This window comes from Strigops habroptila, chromosome 5, assembly GCF_004027225.2.
Source record: "Strigops habroptila isolate Jane chromosome 5, bStrHab1.2.pri, whole genome shotgun sequence".
Taxonomy (NCBI): Eukaryota; Metazoa; Chordata; class Aves; order Psittaciformes; family Psittacidae; genus Strigops; species Strigops habroptila.
In genome coordinates, this window is record NC_044281.2 from 11,072,067 (window position 1) to 11,093,932 (window position 21,866).

Consider the following 21,866-nt stretch of genomic DNA (forward strand, 5'->3'; position numbering starts at 1 on the left):
GTCTTCTCTCCCCCAGCTCTGCATGAAAATTAATAACTTTTACAGCTCTCACAATTGTATTTGTACAGTAAGGGTATTTACAGGCATACCAGGATTTATTGCTTGCTTTTATTTTATTTATTTGATTTATTGCTTGCTAGTTATAATAAAGGATCATATAGCAGGATATGGTGGGTGTGTGTTTCCCCACCACCTCCCCCCCGCTTTTTTTTGACTCATATGACAGCTAATGAGTCAGGATACTTCAAACCACAGACACTAACACTGGGTGCTATCTGAAATCCTAAAACAGAACAGAACATGTGACTCTGTAGAAGCCATCATGCAGCCACACGGCCAGTTAAGTGCACTGCTGGTAGTTATGTCAAACGTTTGATCTAACTACCACCGAACTGAAAGTGACTTTTCTGTAAGAGTTTTACCATTTTAGTAAGGCAATAATTTCTACATTCCATACTTCCGCACTGTTAATGAAATTCTTCAGTTTGGTGCTATTAATACTAGTTGTAAAATGGCAGAACATTATAATGATTACACGTGTATAACCCATAAATAGCCTTTACTCAAACAGCAAACAGCGTTCAGAAATTTTCACGCATGCAAAGAGCTGATCAAAAGGCAATTAAGACAAAAGAAATAGTTGGGCATTGCCCATCTGCAATAATGACAGCAATGTAGCTTATCACAAGGTCATTCAGAAGTGGGGATTTGTCATAATTTTTAATGTCCCTTTCAGAACTGAATAAAAATACATCAGGCAGGATGTCACTTTGAATCTCATCTTCCCTAACAAATTGCAATAGATCATTGTCTCTACTGGGGAAAAACATACCGGCAGCAGCTTCTTTTAAATAAAGGCTTTTCCAGCAAGTAGCGAGCGCAAGATTGAAGACTCTCATCATTTGTTTCAGATGAGATAGAAAACAGATAGAATTAACCTCTGTAGTACTTTATACCAGGGAAGCACATTTTCTAATCTCAGAATTAGTCTTGACTGAATAATTCAAAGGTGAAGTGGTACAAACATATCTTCGTGGGGACAAGCAATCCTACGAGCTTACTCTGTATTTGTAAATACAAATGATTACATTATTTTAATTTGATCAGGTTAATACCAATACACATCCTTAACACAGTGTCTGATATGTTTTCCCAAAATCAGGCTTTAAAAATCAGATTAATCAGTGTTTACATCAATTTCACTCGTGTGTAGATTATGGGTGAAGTTAAAATAACACAAGCAAGAGAAGTTTCACAAGAGCTTAGGTAGACTGAGTCTGAAGAAATCTATTAGTTGTTCCATGCAGCTCTTTCAGTACAAAGTTTAAATACCCAATACCCTACCAGAACAGACACCACCATGCAAACAGGACACTTACCTGGCATATAAGAGAACAACGTTCGAGTCTTTAAACATATCTAAACCTCAAAATTCAAGCAGATCTCCAGGCCATTGGCTGTTCTCACGCAGGACACTAATCTTCTGTTGGAGCTCTTCCGCTTCATACAAAATCGTTTCATATTAAGCCATATGAGTGCCATACTCAGTGGGTTTTACAGGAGATTCTCACCCAATGAGTATTTATACAAAGCACAACAGCTCCAAATGAGAGCAAGAGATCCTACCCAGTACCAGCCAGCATAATGTGATGGTCACTTTCTGGGATGTACAAGTCCAATTTCTTTTTCAGCCAGGGCAGAGATTTGAAGTTGGAACTTTTACACTTGAATCGTGTATATCATGTTACTTTCTGGCCAGAAAGTCTACCTCTGAGGTTCTGTAAAGCCTCATACATTGGTTTAAGGACCCTCCATTGAAGCTTTTGTAAAATTTCATACAATTGTGTAAAAGATATCCTTGAAATATTTCCTCTTTAGCTAGAAAATTTGGGCACTGCTGAAATACAGTGACAGTCAATTCTTAAAATGTGCCTTTCAATGGTATTTCTGCTACTCTCCTCTCATTTGTGCCTCTACACACAAGTGCTTTTTAAATGTAGACTCACTTGAAGATGTGTAATTTACATTTCTTCTCTGAACCACTTAGAAACTGGCCACAAACTTCCAGAAAACAGACAAGTGTTGGTTCCATTTCACATTGCCAAATGCAGAGTTACTTTAACATCCAGACAAGTGTCATGCCAGTCAGGTACGTGCACTTGACTCACACTCCTAAGACTGACTGAGGAAAAGCAACAGACTTTCTAGCAAAGCTTGAGCCTGTAAGCAACAGCAAGAAGGAATTCCCAATGGAAGTAGGAGCAGCACACATGCAGTTGCTTGAAGTACATGGCATGCTAGTTAGGAGTTGTGATTCTTCTTCCTCAGGCTTTATCAGAGTGAATGCAAGGATTTGCAAGATACTAAGAAGTTTTAAGAAAAACAAAAATACACAACATGCAATAATTTCTCATTTACTCACTATATCCAATGGAGTTTTGCTTCCAATCTAATTAAAAATGTCAATTAGAACAATTAAAGATAGAAGTATTCAAGTATAATGGTAATCTGCAAGTGTTTCTAGGTTTTTTTGTATTGATTTGTTTTTCCTGTACAGTAAACTGCATTGCAAGTAGTGCATGAACAGAACCCTAAACCAAGACCTGATCCTGTGTGCACCCATCTCTATGCTGTCCACCTATGGATGCAACACTCCTGAAGCAATGAGACTACTGCCTACTGCAGACAGCCACTGTGAATAAACACCAGCTGCCTTACTTTGTAAGGGAGGAGGGGAAAGAGGAGAATAATAAGAATGCTTAAGATCAATCTACTCAACTGACAAAATACAGACAAAAAATACACACGCTGTGGAAGACTTTGCCTGATGAAGTTAGATTTGCTTTGTAACCCTCAAATACCAACAAACCAGTGACAGTTTCTTTCTGAAAGTCTGCTCATGCAGGCAAACATCTTGCCTTGTATAAATATGCCTGATTACACCCTAAAATCCCAGCGCCCACAGCTCTTTCTGAGCTATACAGTCTAATGCAATGCCATATGCCATCATCAAATGCCCTTTTCATTTGATTCAGTAGATTTGATAGAGTCAGATATTCTTCACACATTTACATTTAAACACCACACACACACATACACAGACAAGTATTTAAGTAATTAAGGCACCAGCAGAAGTCCGTGACCTCTTTCCAAACTGAAGGAAAAATGTCTCCTGCAGTTCTACAATGGCCTTGTTATTCTCTGTCAGAAGACAGCAGATAGAAGTGCCTTGCTTTTCCACCCCAGGAAAATAAATATATAAACTAAAAAAATAAAGACAAAATCTGTCAGAGAGACAGAAAATAAACCTCAGAGACGCTAGGCAATACTCCTATCCTACAAGCCAAAGTGCCAGCAGGGTGCCAGAGCAAATGGGAAACCCTTGCACTCATTCACTTCACAAAGCAGCCTTAGAAGTCTAGAAAATGTTTTTAGGTTCAAAATTATCTACTTTCCAAAAACATAAAATCTAAGCCAAAATGCACTGCTATAAGCTAACATATATCGCCATACCTAGCATATATAGGCTCCTATTGATTGTTTAACTAGTAGGTGTATCTTGCACTAATGCTGACATTGGAACTTAAGTAATTAAATCAGTCTACCATGATTCAGGGGGTTCTAGGACTAAAAGAGGAATTAGGTTCATTAAAGTTATTTTCAAGCGTTAAGTTCATAAGTTCTTTTTCTTTTTATAACCACTCAAGTTAATGACTTTGCGCTTCTCCACTTCCCATGCGGGAAAAGCTCTCATAGGCATAGGTATGAAGTCATTCACCACATGAAACACTATCACCACTGATTTCAGGCAAAGCACTCCCCTTAAGATAGAGGATGTTGGTCATGGGGATGGACAGGCATTTATGAAAGAGAAAACCCAGAATGTATCCCCCGAATGAAGAGATCTGTGTCAGAAGAAGGCCTAGGGGCTGCCACTTCGACAAGCATCTGAGCCAGATCCCCACATGGCAAAAGGCTTTTTAACACCTCTCCCTATGGTTCACTCGTCACTAATTACCACTGTCCTGCTCACAGACGGAGGGATAAACAAATTCTTGCTGATAAGAGACATATATAATTAGTAGCAGCCACGTTGGATTTATGGGGTCTTGTGATTTCAATCCCTCCACAGGTTAAGGAACCAAGTCCTTTGAAGGCACAGCTTAACTATTTTCCAGTGGTAACAGCCGGTCTAATAAAAGGTGTTTTCTTTCTCTTCAAACCCAGCCTCTCCTTTCATGGCACAGCCAAAACAGCCTTCTGGTAGCAAGAAATCTCCCTCTGCCCCTTCTCCCTGTCACACCCGGCTATGTGGATCACTATGCTTCCGGCAAGCAAACAGACTGAAATCTGCCTTTCCTTTTGCACATGGTTTTCAATGAAACCATGCTCTCCTCCCAGCTTCTAATGAATTAGCCCCTGTGCTGATTTGATTTCTATTAGCCAAAAAGTGAATTTCATTTGCTGTTTGAATAAAGAGCAGATTAAAAGAAAAAAATAACCACTGATTCTTACAGTCAGAGAAGAGATTTCATTCGAGGAGACAGGCATTTAATTCTGTTTGCCCTAACACTGCACAGAAACCTATTTTTGCCAGCACGAAGTGCTTGACTGGCTCTCCTGGCAGACTTTTAACATGAAATCACAATTTTAATTTCACTCTGTTCGCACCAATAAGGATTTTGTGGTAAGAGATCATTTCAGTGAAAAACCCCACCACAATTTTATTGCTTTCAAAGTAGTTTGGTGATGTGATCAGCTCTAAAACACCAGCTAGCGATCATGCCCGATATCCCTGACTACCCAACACCCAAGAAGCCAGTGCTATTCTAAACAAACGTGAGGTTATTTTTAGAAGCAGGGAAGCAGATGGGAGTTTCAGTTGCTTGTGAGCACACATGCCCACCATTCAGCCTTTATGAATGGCCCCTTACAGATGGAGAAAGAATTCCAGAATCTGCTTCCACTCTTCTCTTTTTAGCAACATCGTGTCATTCAATGCAGGGCGACAACCCCACTAATATCCCAAACAACCTAAAGGTCCTCCAGGAAACAAGGAGTCTGTCATCGAGCTCTGTGGTTGAACACACAAACACAGATTTTATTTGTTTAGGTCAAAGGATATGACCTTTTTGCTTTTAATCTTTATTTCTCCTCTCCTCTCCCCAAGAAGAAATACAGCTAAATTCCAGCCAAGGTGTTGGGCTCACAGGAAACACGTAAGTCAAAAAATGAAAACATATTTTTGTAGATAAACCAGCCTTTCCTAAACTATCCCCAAACATGCAAATATCTCATCATGCTGAGAAGCTCTGGTGCTTAAAGCACAGATCAGATCCCTCAGCAAAGGGAACTCCACTGGATACTGCATCTTCTTCTGCAGACTTTCTTAAGTGACCATTTATTTAGAAGTAACCTATTTTAAATAACTGTTAGAAAAAACAGGGGGAAGAGAGGAAGAAAAATTAATGTTATAAGGTCTTTGATAAACTTGATGTATTCTGGAACACTGAAATAATTCCTTAAGATTTTGCTGAAGTTCGGTGTTGTGCATGTAGAGAAATACTAGTAACCATTATTCATAAAATCAAGATTATTGTTGCACCCACTTTGCCTTAGCTTTGATTAAAACTTCATATTTTATATGAATTCTTTCCTCTAACAGCTTTATGCCCTTAAAGAACTGCCTTGTTCTCGGGAAGATAATTCCTAGATATTTTCATCTATGAGCTATAAATAATATTTACCCAAGGGATAAATCAGTAAAATAAAAGTGAAATTGGCACTGAAAAATAATGGTTTTATTTCAGTAATCCTGCCTGAAAATCTTCTTCAGGATGGAAGGGATTGGAAGTATTTTAGGAGTATTCTGTATGTCAGAATTCCTGTGATGCAGATTAGTGTTTCAAAGTCAGCACTTTTAAGACAGACATCAATTTAAAAGTCATGCCTAGAAGCAATTAAGCCTTACAGGATTCTTCATTCAAATATGAATAACTAGTGCAGTCAAAGTACTGCAGTTAAAAGCTACAGAAATAAAGATCATGGTTCATGATGAAGTCCTTGTCATAGGTCCACCACAGAGGGCACAACAAACTATGACCAAGCCACCAGCGAGCCTCACAAGACAGCGAGGCTCCTTTCCATCTGGACCAGATGAATGCCTACTGCAGCTTTCAGACACAGCCTCCAAAGAGCCATGAATAACCATAACTGTCAAAACCAATTTGATTGCATTATGATTGTGATGTCTATCAATGACACTACTTTGTCAGATGAAGACAGAATCAACAATTAGCTTAACACCTGGGAGTCTCATGTTGGAATAGGTGATAAACCTAGGCATGAGGATTATTTCCATTTCATCCCCACAGCACAATTACCTTTCATCTATTGAAGACTTTGGTCTTGGCCCTTTGCCATCCTGAATCCAAGCAATGCAAAGAGATCAGTGTAAAGGTGGTGTCTATATCAATTAGTCACTGTTACCAGATATAAAGTTATAAAACTCGGGGCTTGGTAACTCACTAGAGCTAGGGGACAATTGCTCACACAAACAAAATAGAATCACCTTCTTCTGACAGTGGGTGCAAAGATGGTGAGTCCTACTGTTGATACAGAACAAATGCTTTCTGCTACATTTAGCTTTCCTATTCCAGAGAGAAAATGAGGTGCCTGTCAGCCTCTAAACACCAATGGCAAAATCCTGGTCCCCACAAAACTTCGAGGCAAACACCCTCGTCCACAGTAGTGGTCCTTTGCATGCAAAAGGCTAAAATTCACAGCCTTTTCTTTCACCAGTGTACACACAACAGCTGTATAACTCTGGAAATTATGCTTGACCTTGGGTTTCTATACTGCAGCTGTAGTCACAAAGACAGGAGACTGACATGGAGAAACATTGGATTTCTCTGTCCAAATATAGAACACTTGCTGCACAGCTGTCTCTAGCCCACAGTTTGCATTTCATCCTCCAGAATTAAAAGAAAACCCAACACCTCTGATAGGCACTGCATTCCCAGCTCTTCCTTTTGTCTGGCAAGCCTAAGCAACACTGGGACTCGATAGCAGGTCATTGTCTGCAACTGATATGTTGCCAGACAATGTGCACAGCAACAAGTGAAAGAAAAGAGAGGTGACCTTGCTCTGTGCCTGCTCCATGCCTCACGGCACACAGGGGCTATGATACGAAGGCTGAAAGAGAATTCCTTAGTGAAGATGCTTTTATGGAGGTCTGCTCATGCAAGTCATGCAAGAATCCGGTGATAAGATATGGGTAAGGTTTCAATACAGACTGCTGTAGCCATACAAGTGTAGACTTGTACACAGCGCAGAGGAAGCTACTTTATATATATATATGCCCTTCAAATACAAAGAACATTTCCTTTTGTTCCAGTGGGCAGCAGGCTTAGCAGAGGACCCTTCTATCCACATGGGCAGAATCACAAGAGATCAGCTCAAGGAGAAGGCTCTGAATACGGAAAGGCCAAATTCGCTGCCACAAGCAACAAAGGAGCAGTGATATTTTAAGTGTCCTAAATATACATGCTTGCAGGTGGGAGCTAAAAATGTTTAACATCCCACCTGAAATTCTGACCCAGGGCGTAATTACTGGTCAAGGTTTCCAAGCTGCTGTGACCCTCACGTAGGCCAGCTGCAGTATTTGTCCTGCAGTGGCAGGAACTGACAGCACTGGTACATGTGGTGTGAAAGCAGCATGTGCTGTGCAGAGCTCCTTTTCAATAACTAAGAACTTTGACTCTTCAACAAAGAAAGAACAAACCAAAGAACATAGAACAATAACCAGCACACAGTGTTCTTACTAAAGCAGATCTATACAATATTCTAATTAGAGCTCTTCATTTTTTAAGCAATTAAAGTCTATTTATATGTGACACAATAATTTTGGATCACCCTGTATATCAGGCATTTCAGTTAACATCTATCTTCACAACACTTGCTTTTACAAGTCACAAACTTCTATAAATCCATACTACATGTCTCCCAAATCCAATTTTTGGCTAAAAAATTTTGGCTTCTTATGAGATGCAATTTCTAATTATTCAGGTTCAGGATATTAAAAAACAACAGCCAGTTACATTACATACAAGGTTAATCTTGATGCTCTATCAATGCTGCTATTATTTCACCGGGGCAAAAAGGCATTGCAGGTATGCAGCTGACAAAAGCTATTTACTCACTTAGTTTGAAAAATCAGATAATGTGCCAGGTAAATAAGGCACATATGCTGCCATGCACTGGGAACTATCCCTTACTGCTGGCACATACACATACACTGGGAATATTTTGATCACAGTTAAAAGTAATTCGAGCACACATAAACTCCACTCAGAGACAACACTTAAAACACCAGCTTGTTGAACAAGGACTGGATTATCAAGATGAACATGTTTCTAAGATCCATCTGGTTGCATATATTTGAGTTTACTGCACCGTATTACAGGTTTTTATAGATTTCTGAATATCCAAAGAACTCAAATAGTAACCATCAGGGGAGTTCATAATACTGGCATAGGCACATGTATATCAGCAGATAAGAGACTTCTGAAACTGCCTGAGCACTCACCAGTTCCAAACACTGCCGGTGCCCATATGCAGCAGCGTAATGCACAGTGTTGTACCCCTCTTTGTCTTGGATGGATGGATTGGCATCATTCTGCAGAAGGAACTCCAGACACCTGTGGACAATTCACTAGTGTAAATGTGAGCTCACAATATTTAACAGACTCGTCCCTCATCACAACTAGGAGTGGCACTGAAAACTGGCAGTTAATTCTCGCAGCACCTCAGATCACTTTTCACCAACAGCTCCTCACATTCACCATTATTTCAAACAGAAAATTCCCACTCATCTTTGAAGATCAGCTCCATAAAAAACAATCTTCAACCTAATTTTTGCAGGTAATCTAGATTACAAAAAGTATTTTCTATGACAAAGCCTGAAAGAAAACTATAGAACTCTGTACCATGATGTAAACAGCCTAGAACTGCTACAGCTCATGTAAAAAATCTTATATCAAACTACTGGCCTCCAAATATGCACTATGGCCAGCTGAAAAATAGACTTAGCTGCGTTAGTTTCCTGGTATATATGTACATAAACATATTTTCTTCTTTGTTGTTTGGGTTTTTGGTTTTGTTTTTCGTTTAAATCATGTGCTTTTCAAAGGATCCCTTAATGTTCCTGCCACTTTTTCTTATACCATCATGAAACCATCATTCTGTTATTAGTTCTGTCTTTCACAGCTTGTAATTTGTGGTGAATGTAAGGCTGTCATATGAAAAAAGGGATTTTTAAAACAAAAACTCATTAAGCAGCTAGATGAAAATGTCAATCCGAGTAAATGCATCAAGGAAGCCATTGGCTACTTCTTTTTGTAACATACATACTCAGTGCAAAGCATTAAAATAAGTGCATGATACTAAAGAATTATTATATTACTGAGGCAGTACATTTTCAATCAAGAAACAGCAACAAAACAGAAACAGACACATTAGGTAATATGTGCACAGAGAAGAGTGTAGAGCTTTTTTCTTCAGGTTAGCCCTTATTAAAGCCAAGCATTGTGTTTAGCAGAGCAATGAATGAGCAAAAGCAGAGTGTAAAAGTGCAGCCCAAAGCAGTGGCATTCTCCAGAAATGAGGTCTAACTGCTTCACTGACACCAAACTTACAATGCAGCTTCTTTTTCCTTCATCTCAGTGGCTCTTTCAAGTTCTTCAGCATTTTCATGGGAGTTACCTAAAATATTCTTTCTTCTTAGCATAGAAGACAGAAAAACGCAACTTATTTTATAAGTATCATACCAGTGATTTTGATGCAGTCTGCCACCCATCCCCAACCTCCTCTTCAAGGAGCTGACCTCCTCCAGCCAACAGTAAGAATTATATAAATTAAATGAGCGTACTGCATGGGTCTGCAGTTGACAAGTTTTGCAAGCTACGGAGACAACTACAATGTGGTAGTTTATTGACCTGCAAATCAATGCCAGGGATAAAAAAAAGAAAGAAAAAGAAATCTGGTTTTTATCAGAAACAGTTTGACCATCACTTTCTAGAATCCTTCCGTTTCTCCCACAGCAATGTTGTGCATTTTGTTTCCTTTGCAGAGAGGAGCTCAGGACTACCAAGCCTGCTTCTTCCTACAGTAACCTGCTAGTTCTTCTCTAGGATTTCGAGAAACTTTAATCACTGATACGAAATCAGCCTATTTGATTCTGCATTAGCTGGGTTGCTGACTCTTCCTCACTTTCTGTGAATCATCTTGGAAACAATGTGTGCATCTTCTGGAGAGGTTCTTCAGATTCTTCAAAGAGCTCAGCATGTCTTCATATTCCTGTGCCCTCGGATCATTTTTGTCACCTCTGATTCCCAGTTGGATGGATGGCATGAGCTTTACAACCATAAGCTTTCTTGGCCACCAAGGCTAATAGAGAATACATTTACAAACTACTGTCATCATGGATTTGTAGCTTTATAGGTTTGTAGAAGGCCAGTTTGCTAATTTCAATCCATATAACATGCAAATTCCAGACTGGATTCTGCACAATGCAGAACAGTACATTCCTCCTTTAATATGCATTTTCCCATTTGTAATATCAAGATCTGACGTTCTTCCCATGGGTGCTAGCAATAATGGGTTGTTCTACAAACCCAGGGTCTGTCTGATGTCCACTGATTCAGAGAAAACTTAATTATTAATAAAATAACTCCCCTGAATATTAACACTGTAAGCTTATAAACAGTACTCATGTGCTATGCTGAAGTCCTACCTGCATCTGCTTTCAGTTAACTACAGATCAGTGAGACCCCAGAAGAGGATTCCCTGAACAGAATAAGTGATGATCTGGAGAAACAGCACATACACAGAAACTGCAATCATCTATTTAATTAAAATGCTGTTGTGATTTCCATTGCAGGAACAACTACTTTCTGAAGACCACAAGCAACAACCGTTACCAGAATAGCTGAAACAGTAGGGCAACCTCGCTGCACCAAGACTTCTCCTTGCTCATTACCTGCCCACATCCAAAGTTAACTAATTATGAAGATTCTTTGGACTGAGATTGCCTGACCTTGGGAGTTTTCTGCCATTCAGCAGGAAAAAAAAAATGCTGACCTATAAAATCACAGACTGCAAATGGCATTTCATTTGTGTAACAAGACTTCTTCCAGAGTATCTCAAACTGGAAAATTTAATGAGAAGACAGCATCACAACATCAGATTCAATTTAGGTTTGGACTATGAGGGCAAATAAAGGCCACATACTCCTGACAATGTTCAGGATGTGACTAAAGCAAGCTTTTCTTTTTAATTAGTGATGGAAGTAGATACATCCTGAAGTTAACCAAGAGCTTGTTTAAATGCAGGAACTTCACCTACGAAGAGCCAAAAGCTGAAAACCACACACCAAATCACCACTGTCAACATCCCAAGTAACACCTCTCCTGAGCAAGACAGAATTAGAAACAGCCAGTGGTGAAAGCCTTCCTACAAGCCTGCTCTGATTGTAACCCCAAGCACAGACCTTTGAAGATCCTGCTGCCTTCTTCCCAGCACTGTTCAGGTTTGAGGGTGAGAGGGAAGACATCTTTTATATTAGTATTATCACAGCAAATGATGAAGAAGCTACCAAGGCTCTGGTGTGGCATCCAAACCTCTACCATAAAGTTCAGCCAAAGTTTTCCTGTGAAGCCTCAGTGGCTTTGAGGTGGTATTCTGCTGGGAATGAGCCAAATGTATTTTTACCAGACCTTGCTACACAAGAAACCTTACTGTCTAAAGGAATGAGACAGAGAAACATGGGATGACCTAAAATAAATACAGGTCACTAACAGTTTTAAGAGAGAACTAAGAGGATAATTGAGCTTCTTTTGTAGAGTATGTTGTAAGGAAGAGATTGCCAAAATATGCAACTATCTGGGAATTAGGAAATGCAGTCGCTAACCACAGGATTTCTAAGTGTTGCAGCTGTTTTCCCCCCTTCTCTCAAGAACAGCACTGCATTCTGCCAAAGGATATTCCCCAGTCCTCTCTCTTTTTGAAGCCTCTGAAAAGCAACCTGTTTGGCCAGAGGAAGCATTTTTATCAGCTCTGACAGTGGAGAGAGACTGATGGGTAGTTCTACCCCACCTCTTCAAGAAAGTCTGTCAGAATGGCTAAATGTCTTCCTGTCACTGCAGCCCACCTAGGAAAACCTCTCCTGCTGTCTCTTGCTCCATCCCTTCTGATGGACTTGCAAAGCAGATGTAGAAAATTCTCTAAGTAGAGCTTACTCTTGTGAGGAAACCACACAGAGAAAAACAGAAGACAATGTGGCGGAAATAGTTCAGTAGGACACCGTGGCTGCAAAACTGTGTGTTACATCAAAAGTAACTGAGCTGAAATGCCACATCATCTGGGGATTTGGCATACAGTCAGAGCAACTCAGTGTGGAGTTATGCATACATCTGAGAGAAATTCCTTTGCTAGCGGGATCATTTTTTTGGCTCAAGTGAAATAGCATCATGAAGAGAACAGAATGACTCTAATTTAGCAGAACACTTTAAATAAGGAATACAAAGAGGTTTCCTTACTTTCGGTCTATGTCAGAAGCAGCAGCATAGTGCAAAGGGGTGCGTCCCCAGTCATCTGTTTCATTAATATTGGCTCCTGTTGTCACCAGTGTCTCAATACAGTGGAAATGACAATTTGCAGCTGCATAGTGCAAAGGTGTCCTGCAACATAAGCGACAATTTGTTACCTCCTATTCCAATATGTACCACCAGGGATAATAAGAAATCTTAACTGCTGCATTGGTACAGATTGGTACAGATTTCCAGCAGTCAACATCAGTGCCTTATGTTCCTGTGATGAAATGCAAAGTTATGGAAATCTAACAAAATATTGTGTTAATAGGAAGTTTTGGTGCTCCTACAAAGCCTAATGGGATACAGATCATCAACCTGAGCCTCGCAAACAGCCTATTTCCAGTGACAGCCTCTGCTGCTGCTCTGCATACACACTACTTTCTTCCAGCTGGAAGGCAGAGCAAAGCACAGTGTCCCTCGCAGCATCTTATTTAGGTGGCATAGCAACACTCACAGCAACACTTCATATGGGAAAAAAAACCTCTGGGAGGCACGTGAAATAGCAGCAATCCTCCCATTGAAACCCAGGTGTTGTCTTGGGCACGCAAGCACAAGAATTTAGGCAATGAGAGAAGCAGTCAGGAAAAAAAATAAACCTGTGATATTTTTAAACCAGAAAACTCGAGAGGGTGGGATGGCTTTTATGTATTTAAGGAAGTCTGCACCTGTCTGTCTGGCATATAACTGTGGCAGCAAGAGTTCTGCAGGGAAGGCCAAACTCCTACTTTATTTTACTGTCATTTTTCATAAAAGATATGATTTCCAGACTGAGGCAAGTCTTTCTTCCTTGCCTTCTAGATTCTTTTCTTTTTCTTTTTAAAATAAGCTTCATAATTTACTTACCTCCCACATTTGTCTTTCTTATTGAAATCTGCTCCACTGCTTTGCAAGAGTTTTATACATTCAACGTTACTGGAAAGAGAAGTAATGAAAACAAAACATGAACAAAACAGAAGTTTACATCTGTGTTGCCCCCTGCCTCCCACAATGAGAAAGTTACTCTCTTTTGTATTATTTGCCGTGCAAAACCAAAGTACAGCCAACTACAATGTGACATTTCAATCAAACAGAACATGAAGCTTTAGAAATTGATTTCCTTTTTTTCTAGAAAACATTAAACTTCCCCTTTTCAGAAGAAAAAAAATAGTTTTCCAAATAGAGGGCAGTAAATGTGATATGAATTCAGTGTGTTTGGAGGTTTGCAATGGGAGCTGTACTCTAATGCTTCCCACACTGAACTGGCATTTTATAAGAGAATTTTAGATCAAAGTTGTTGCTAGCTCATAAAATGCCAGTCCAATAATGAAGAGGTGACATTTAACGAATTCCACCCCCGTTCAGCAAAGCATTCAACAGTAATCACTTTGCTCAAATCCTATTTACTTAGTGAGATTTAATCACAAGAGTTACTTTTAGGGTAACTCTTTTACATGATTTGTTGACTATTGACAGATTTAAGCACATCTCTAAGTGCTTGGTTGAATAAGGGGCATAGCTATTTGAAGTGATTGTCATATCAATATTGCATTTATATAAGTGGATGAGTTGGACTCTGTTGCTTTGTAACTGTTGAAGTAATTCACCACATCATAGCTGCTTCTTCATCTTGTTTAAAGCCAGGTGATTTTTAATAGAAAACAAAACAGCTCAACTCTCACATCTTTTGTAATGCAAGCGAATAAATACATGACTCCAAGCCAGAAAATGACATAAAGAAGTGCAGCACTTTCCAAGACTCCTTGTCATTCACAGGGGCAATAAATCATTTGTGTTCACAATCAGATGAGCAGGCCTTTGAAGCATGTTCTTTTCCTAGTACCCATGCAACTCCCATTAATGTAATGGGAGTAACAGGCATGTGTCAGGAAGAAATGAAAGCCTTTTCTATAGCTCCAGCTCCAGGAAAAAAAAAAGACTGGATGCAATATGTTGGCATATGTTCATCCCTACTCTAATTTGCTATTGCATAAAATAGCTACAGAACGCTCACCACAATGTACTAAAAATAAAAACACTTGTTAGTGATGACAATTGCAGTAAACCACTGGAAAAATATGGTTTACTTTCATGAGCCACTCTTGCTTCTTATAAAGCCTCTCCTCTTCTTTCAGACTTCCAGGTTGTTTTTATTACTCTTTTGGGGTGCAGCCTTATTGAACTACACTATAATAATCTCCATCCAAGCAACAGTCATCCCTCCACTATTAATGTCAGAGAAGTATCAGGAAGAGTAATACCAAAAGAACAATAGAAACAGTATTTGGATCAATTTTATTATTTTTTTGTAATAACAAAAACTTTGTGATATTCATTTTGGTCCACTGGGAAGAAAAACCAACTTCCAGAAAGACCGCCAAGTGTTTGCTGTGGATGACCATTTCTGCTTGCTATAACCACAGAGAATCCAAGCTGGGTTCTAGCCAAGGCTCCATTTCAGCTGTTTGCTGAGCCATAAAGTACTCAGCAGAAGAGTCAAAACTCAGTGCTTGCCAAATGCTTTGTTGTTTTGCTAGGTTAACTTCACAGCACTCCACTGACAATGACTTGGAAATATTTAAACTAACTGGATGCTACGTTTACAACTTAAATTGATGCATTTCACTTTTCATTTGTTTCCATTTCTGGCCTCCCTGCACTTATTAGGAATGCTGCACCCTGAGAGAACAACAGTCTTAACTTTCTAACGTGGAGGTTGAGGGTTGGTTGTTTGTTCTGGGGTTGGTCTTTTGTTGTTGTTTTGGTTTGTTGCTTTTTCTTTTAGAAACTTTTTAATTTGCGCATGAAAAATGGCAAAGAGGGAAATGAGCTGCGTTTGGCCTCCAGGGTTGCAATCTGATGGGCACTGTTGCATTTTCAGACAAGGACACAGTCCAAAGGCGGAGGCCGAGAATAACTCCCCTGCCAGCAGCATCCCAGGAGCTACAGCTCTTCCTCCTTACTCGCTTTGTCCCAGGAACAGATGATTTCCTGCTGACTGCTGGCCCTCAGCAATGGTTGTCGTCAACAGACAGACCTGGGTGAGTCTGCAGTACCCCCATCCATAGTTGAGGCAGTCTTCCCAGGAAAGAGTTTTACCCTATACCTGAAACCCATGCTTCAAATCACCCAGCTCTCTGCAGCAGAGGGAATCAGACCATCTCCTCTACTTTGCAAGCAACCCCTACACGAGGGTAGTGGAAAAAGACAGGCCCAAGTGACCCAAATTTGACATCAGACTGCTTTGCTTCCCTTGCACCACAATAAATTCCTCTGTGGATGGCACAGTCAAGTTGGCTGGCACCAAATCTCCAACGAAGCCACGAAAGAACTTACAACAGCTACAGAGGCAGCTACTCACCCTCCTGCAGCAGCAGCGTGGAGGCACGTTCTTCCAAAACTATCAGGGGTGTCTATTTCAAAGCCTGCAGACAGCACGTGCTCATTACTAAACAAGGACACTATGCTATACTTTTGTCCTAGTTAAACCACAAGAAACATTGCAGAGACAGAAAAATCAGTTAGTTGGGAAAGAAACAGAACGCAAGCAACTACAGTCAGAAAGAGGTTGTCAGGGGAACGGCGAGCAGCTGCTCCATCCAGTTTGGCAGCTCTATAAAAAGAGCTGCAAAGGCAACGAGCATCTATTTCCACATCCAGCTCCTCGCCACATCCCTATTTAAAACAGTGTGACAGGCATTTATGAGGCAGATACTTATCAAGAGGACTGCAGCAGCAGGACATGAAGACAGAAAACATGAAGAAATGAGGAAAAACCACAGAGTCAGACTGAACATGAAATGGGGCCATTTTTATTGCATGCGGTTTTTGGGTTGGAAAGAGGCTTCCAGGAGATATTCAAAGATGCACAAGGCCAAAGGATATAAGCCTGGCAGTACTGACTCTGGTCACCCAGAGCTGCTGCTCTCATTTCAGATCTAGTGGTCAAGTCCAGAGCATACAAAGTTTAATGGAATGGATATGTAATTACCGTTTTCCACGCTTTAGCCTACAGGACTCAAGTTTAGGAGAAAAAGTCATTGTAGGAGATTTTAGGTGTATAGTAACAAAGCAATTTCCTAGAAAAAGCATATGGTCTGCCTTCTGATTTTTTAATTCATGGGAACTCTTGCCTGGAAAGAAAGAATTTGGGATTTGGCACCTGATAATGCCTCTTTTGTAACACTTGCGTCAGCAAATTCCTTCTTCTTCTGCTTTAGGCTCTGGTGAGGATCCTGAGAACTGCTCTCTCAACACTACACTTTTTTCCCATCCCGTGCTCACAGAGCTTTGGCCAGCCTAACTCCTTTACTCTGTCCAAATTCAGAAATACACTTTCGCTATATCTAAAATATGTCATCATCAGTGAGATGGAAATACCTGCGGCAGTGCAGGCCCCAAGGAGATAATTTCCTGAATTATTCCTTTGGGGAAAAGAACCCAAAACAAAACAGTATCTCACAGTCCTACAGTTCGGAAAAAGGGTCCTCAATTTCCTCCCTCCTCCTGGTGAATTAATATAAACTCTCTAAATTGATATAAACTCTCTGCATCTCTAAACCTACCAGGAGGAAAGAATTTTGGGCATGAACAATACAGGATGTGAGGAAGTACCAGCATGCCGTTAGGAAAGCTTCGCGTGCTCCCGTACACTACAGCACACAGGCGAACACAGCAGCACAGGAAGTCTTTCATTTGAACAATTCACAACAATGAGTATAAAAGGGGCCATAAGCAGCAGAGACACACACTACTGGAGCTGCACAGACACTGGGGGATTTACTTACCCGATGACAACAACTTCCTGCAGCAGTCTGAGTGAGCATTCAGTGCTGCTAAGTGTAAAGGGAACATGTTGTGGATCCCACACCTGAAAGGCACAACAGCCTCATTACACACAGTGATGTGAAAATGCAGGTTACATACAGACACGTCATATGAAAAGCTCCTTCCTCAAAAGCAATGTTTTTTATCCTTTTCAAGGAAGATTCTTCCTTGGTTCCTGCCATTTATTTTTATCTGTATTTCCTTAGCAGCCTTCTCGGGAGTTAAAAATATTCTGATACAGCAAAATCTTGGCTTTACGCTTTGAACAGAATGTGGCAGGAAGGTTTCTAAAAATTCAAGGCGAAAGCCAAGGTAAGGGAGGAAGCGAGAGAGCAGATATTGCTTGGAGTCAATTTCCTAGTGTGGGATGCACAAATTTCTGCATCAGCTACGGGAACTGCAACTGTCATTCTGAGGTATAAGTAAATGCCTAAATCGTCTTAATATTTTTTCTGAATCCCATTTTTCCTGCAGTTAACATCCTTCAGATAACTCTTATGTGGGTTTTCTAAGCCTCCCTTTCTTCCCTATCTCTCCTCTGGGGTTAGGGTAGCTGAAGGCTCTTCTTCACACTTTCCTTTAGGCTGCTGTGACACATACAGTTTTCTTCCCACATCCTAAGAACCAAACATCTAATTTTCCTATTTGCTCCAGCTCCTTCTCCTCACACTCCTTTTCACTTTTTCCCCACTTTTGACACATGACTCTCTTTTCAATTACACTATGAACTTCCCAGCACAGGCATGCTGGGTAAAAATAAAAGTAGGCACCTATCATAAGTCTAAATCTCTATCAGGCAACCACATTGTTTTTAAACAAGCTGAGCACTCAGCAGCGTTTATTAATATCAGCAAATGATCCCAGTTCAGTCCCTAAACATGCCACTGTTTACAGTCTCAGAAGACTTTTGGGTTTGGACATCTTGGCTTCTGTCATTTAGCATTGTTTTGTGAAAAGCATCTTGTTATTCTAGAAGTATTATCCTACCGGCAGCCCTCCAAGTGCACATAAACACGCAACCTCTGAAACCAACTATCTCGACAAGATTATAATCTCCTGCCTGCTTCAGCAGATATATTTTTGAAAAATGACAAGCTCTTGAACAATAGCAGATGGATTCATATCTGCCCTTCATTTCTGCAAGACAATTGGTGGACGGGTGAGTATGATCACCTCGTGGAAGAGGATATCAGATACAGATCCAAAGATGAAAGAACTTGTCTTTCTGCAAGACTCACAGTAAATCATAATAGCTTACAAAGCTTTAGACAAAAATGAAGGTGGATGTTTATAAAGACACTTTACTCTCTCCAACATTTTATACATAAATGTATTTAACTGAGTTTGGTTCGTTTTTAAAAAACTTACTGTTTCCAGAATCCACAGGCCCATCTTTCCTCTGTCTTCACACTAAATGTGTCCTCCTCATTGCTTCGCTACTCTACAGAGTGACTTGTGGTGCTGTACAGATTTTAATTTTGCTAATGTCAGCATCTACATCTAAGAGTAAATACGTTAAGGCAACCTCACAGCCTGTTCTTTGAAGGGAACAGCACAAGCTCTGCCAACCTGCTGCATATGATAAACAGGTTGCATTTTTTAGCTGTGGATTCATTTATTTAAGCTAACATTGGACACTGTATTGCTGTGCTTCTTTCTACATGCATTTCTCTCTATCTCCTCCTCCACCTAGTTACCTGAAGCAGTATTTTTCTTCTTTCAGGTCAAGATTTCCACTCAGCACATGACTTGGCCAGTTTCCATCAAAAAACACTATCTGCACATCTGCTCACCAGTATCACACTTCTATACTGTTGTTCACATTGGTTCCTCCCATCACTCACACACTTTCCCCTTTACATGCAGTTGCCTCTAAGACTGACTGATCTGTCTGCAGTTGTTGCTAACAACACTGCAGAATTTTCACAGCCAGTTCAGGGAGCCCAGCCAGAGTTATTTACATGCAGCACATACGAAAGCCCATTCCCAGTGTTTCAATGCTCCTTGTTTAGCACAGACAGCATCATTTGGATCTGTCTGGTATCTCTGAGATGACTTCTTATTTCACTTATTTCTGCTGCTGGAAAAAGTATTTCATTCAATCAATGTTCCAGTCAACCAAGTGTGAAATAGAAATTTCTAACTGGATAATCCTGATTCCAAGAGTAGACTATCCCACTGCATCTCATTTTCCCTTTAAACCTCAAGATAAGAGAGTTACTGTACTGGAGAAAGAGCTAGGAAAAATACACTCTATTTAGACACCAAGATCTTCATGCTGCCTACGTTAATAAACCCAATGACGTTAGCTGAAACCTTCGGAATTTCATTTTCCATGCCATTTGAAGATCTGTTCCACACCAGTTTGCATGGTGACAGTTGTACTTGATAAAGGAATATGAGAAAATGTGCCAGTTTCTTAAACACCATCAAGTAAACAAACAAAGTGCCAAGAGCTGCAAGTATCTTCAAAATCGAAACCAGCTCATTTGCATCTGCAAGCAGGTTTTCCTAACTAGGCAAGTCAAGAAAAATCACCAATTCCTATCGTAGGTTCTAGGTAGAAGACTCTTAAATTATATACAATATATACATATTATATATTATATTATATTATATATTATGTGGAGGTAGTTGCCAAAAACTTACATTCATGAAATCAGATGCTGCTATTAAACACTTGGTACAGATATCCGTCATGGTATTGCGTAACTTTGGTCTTACACCCCTTTCTTTACCTTTAGGTTTGCTATTTTCTCTGGACAGATCATAAGAACATGAACGTAACTAATCAATACTCAAGTACTCTTAAATATCAAGCACCTGTCAATGTTTGAGTTGACAATACTTATCATACTGTGAGAACAGTCTTGACATGTGCAAGAGAAAAGAATTGAATTGAAGCAGAAAGCAGTAACAACATTTAGAAATGTGTGTAATTTCAACTCTTTGTCCTTCTATTCAAGAAAGACTCCCAAACTCATGAATCAGATAAAAGCAGTCCTATTATTTCAGCCACCTGAATATCAGAAACCATGCAACATCAAGACAGGCTCCACTTCTATTGAGATCAGAAATGCTTAGTAACACCTGCTTTGCAATACTGCATTTATATTGATTATCCTATGTCATACCAAAAGATACAAAACAAAAGAACAATCACCATGTCTGACAGGCCACTAAACATTAAGCTAATTTAGATACTAAGGAATAGGCCTTGGAAGGCATCTGAATTTTTTTCAGTTATGTTTCCTATACGAACTCATTGCTATGGACTTTCTGGAATAACTGTGATCGAGATGCACTTTACATACATACGTCCTTCATGTATGTTACATACCACTGTGCCCCATCAATGCTTTAGGAAAGAAAAGCAGTACTTGTAACCATGTAAATGGGCACAATAGGAACATAGCAGGGTTTCCTTTCCCTCCGCACTTCCCAAGTGTTCATATATTAGCCTCATGTCACCCACTCAAGCACAGTACAATTATGCTTATCCCTTTTAACCTTCACACTTCAGAACCTGAAAAGTAACTGTGTTTCCAGGCATCAGACATAACACTTCATCATTAGAAACAGCTCCACTTCAGCCACCTACTTGGCAGTATCAGCTCCACTGGTTATGAGGGTGTTAATCAAAAGCTCATGTCCATATCTTGCAGCCACGTGTAGAGGGGTGTTACCATCCTTATCAACACAGTCGATTTCCCCTCCTGCAAAAAACGTTTTATTACAGTTTAACACTGAAAGATGAAGCACGAACCAGAGACCACAAACGTTATTTCTCTCTAGTGAATGCAGCATAACCAATCCAGCCACAGAGACACTGAATTTCAGAGATTAAGAACCAGCACACAGCAAGCTGTCTGCTGTCAGCCGCTGGTACTGAACATGGTCTGGCAGCAGCACCTTCACCTCTCTCTCCAACTACAGTGGTGGAGAAAAATGATGGGAAATAGATGAATAGGATGATATACCACAGTCAAGTACATGATTCAGACCTGCTGCTCATCTACAGGCACAAATGGATGCTTCAAACTAAATAACAAACTGCTGAAACTATGCTCTCATTCATAAAGCACTGCTACTCAACCTTACCTGTAAGACAGCAATGTTAAATAGTTTGTTCAAGAGGCCAGCAGGAACACACTACAAACAACAAGCATGTTGTGTGCCTTTTCTGTGCCTTACCAAAGAACAACCAAACAGTGCTTAAGTAGGACTGTTGCAATTTAAGCCTGTCATCTTCTGGTTTATGCTCACAAGCAGGAAAAATATATTATTTCTTTCTTCTCTGTCACAGCTTTTGACCCACACAAAGATTGCTATCAAGCCCTTGTTTTCTTTTTGGACCAAGGGAACTGTAACTTTTTCAGTCTCTCCTTGTAAGTCAGGTCTGCTGCACTCCAA

The 21,866-nt window shown here is 40.1% G+C and overlaps 1 protein-coding gene across 7 annotated transcripts in view; it reads right to left on the reverse strand.

The window, feature by feature from the left end:
- The window catches only part of ANKRD44 (ankyrin repeat domain 44), a 137,949-nt gene that overhangs the window by 25,032 nt on the left and 91,051 nt on the right, over positions 1–21,866 (reverse strand). For 3 of the 7 annotated variants that reach the window (XM_030486251.1, XM_030486247.1, XM_030486252.1), the window contains exons 10-16: positions 21,055–21,169; positions 17,414–17,496; positions 15,988–16,105; positions 13,494–13,562; positions 12,597–12,737; positions 9,696–9,779; positions 8,588–8,699 (exon numbers count right to left, since the gene is read on the reverse strand). In XM_030486251.1, the coding sequence (XP_030342111.1) occupies positions 8,588–8,699; positions 9,696–9,779; positions 12,597–12,737; positions 13,494–13,562; positions 15,988–16,105; positions 17,414–17,496; positions 21,055–21,169 (722 nt within the window). The remainder of the gene's footprint in view (positions 1–8,587; positions 8,700–9,695; positions 9,780–12,596; positions 12,738–13,493; positions 13,563–15,987; positions 16,106–17,413; positions 17,497–21,054; positions 21,170–21,866) is intronic. The other 4 variants (XM_030486253.1, XM_030486248.1, XM_030486250.1 and 1 more) reach the window with 3 other exon arrangements.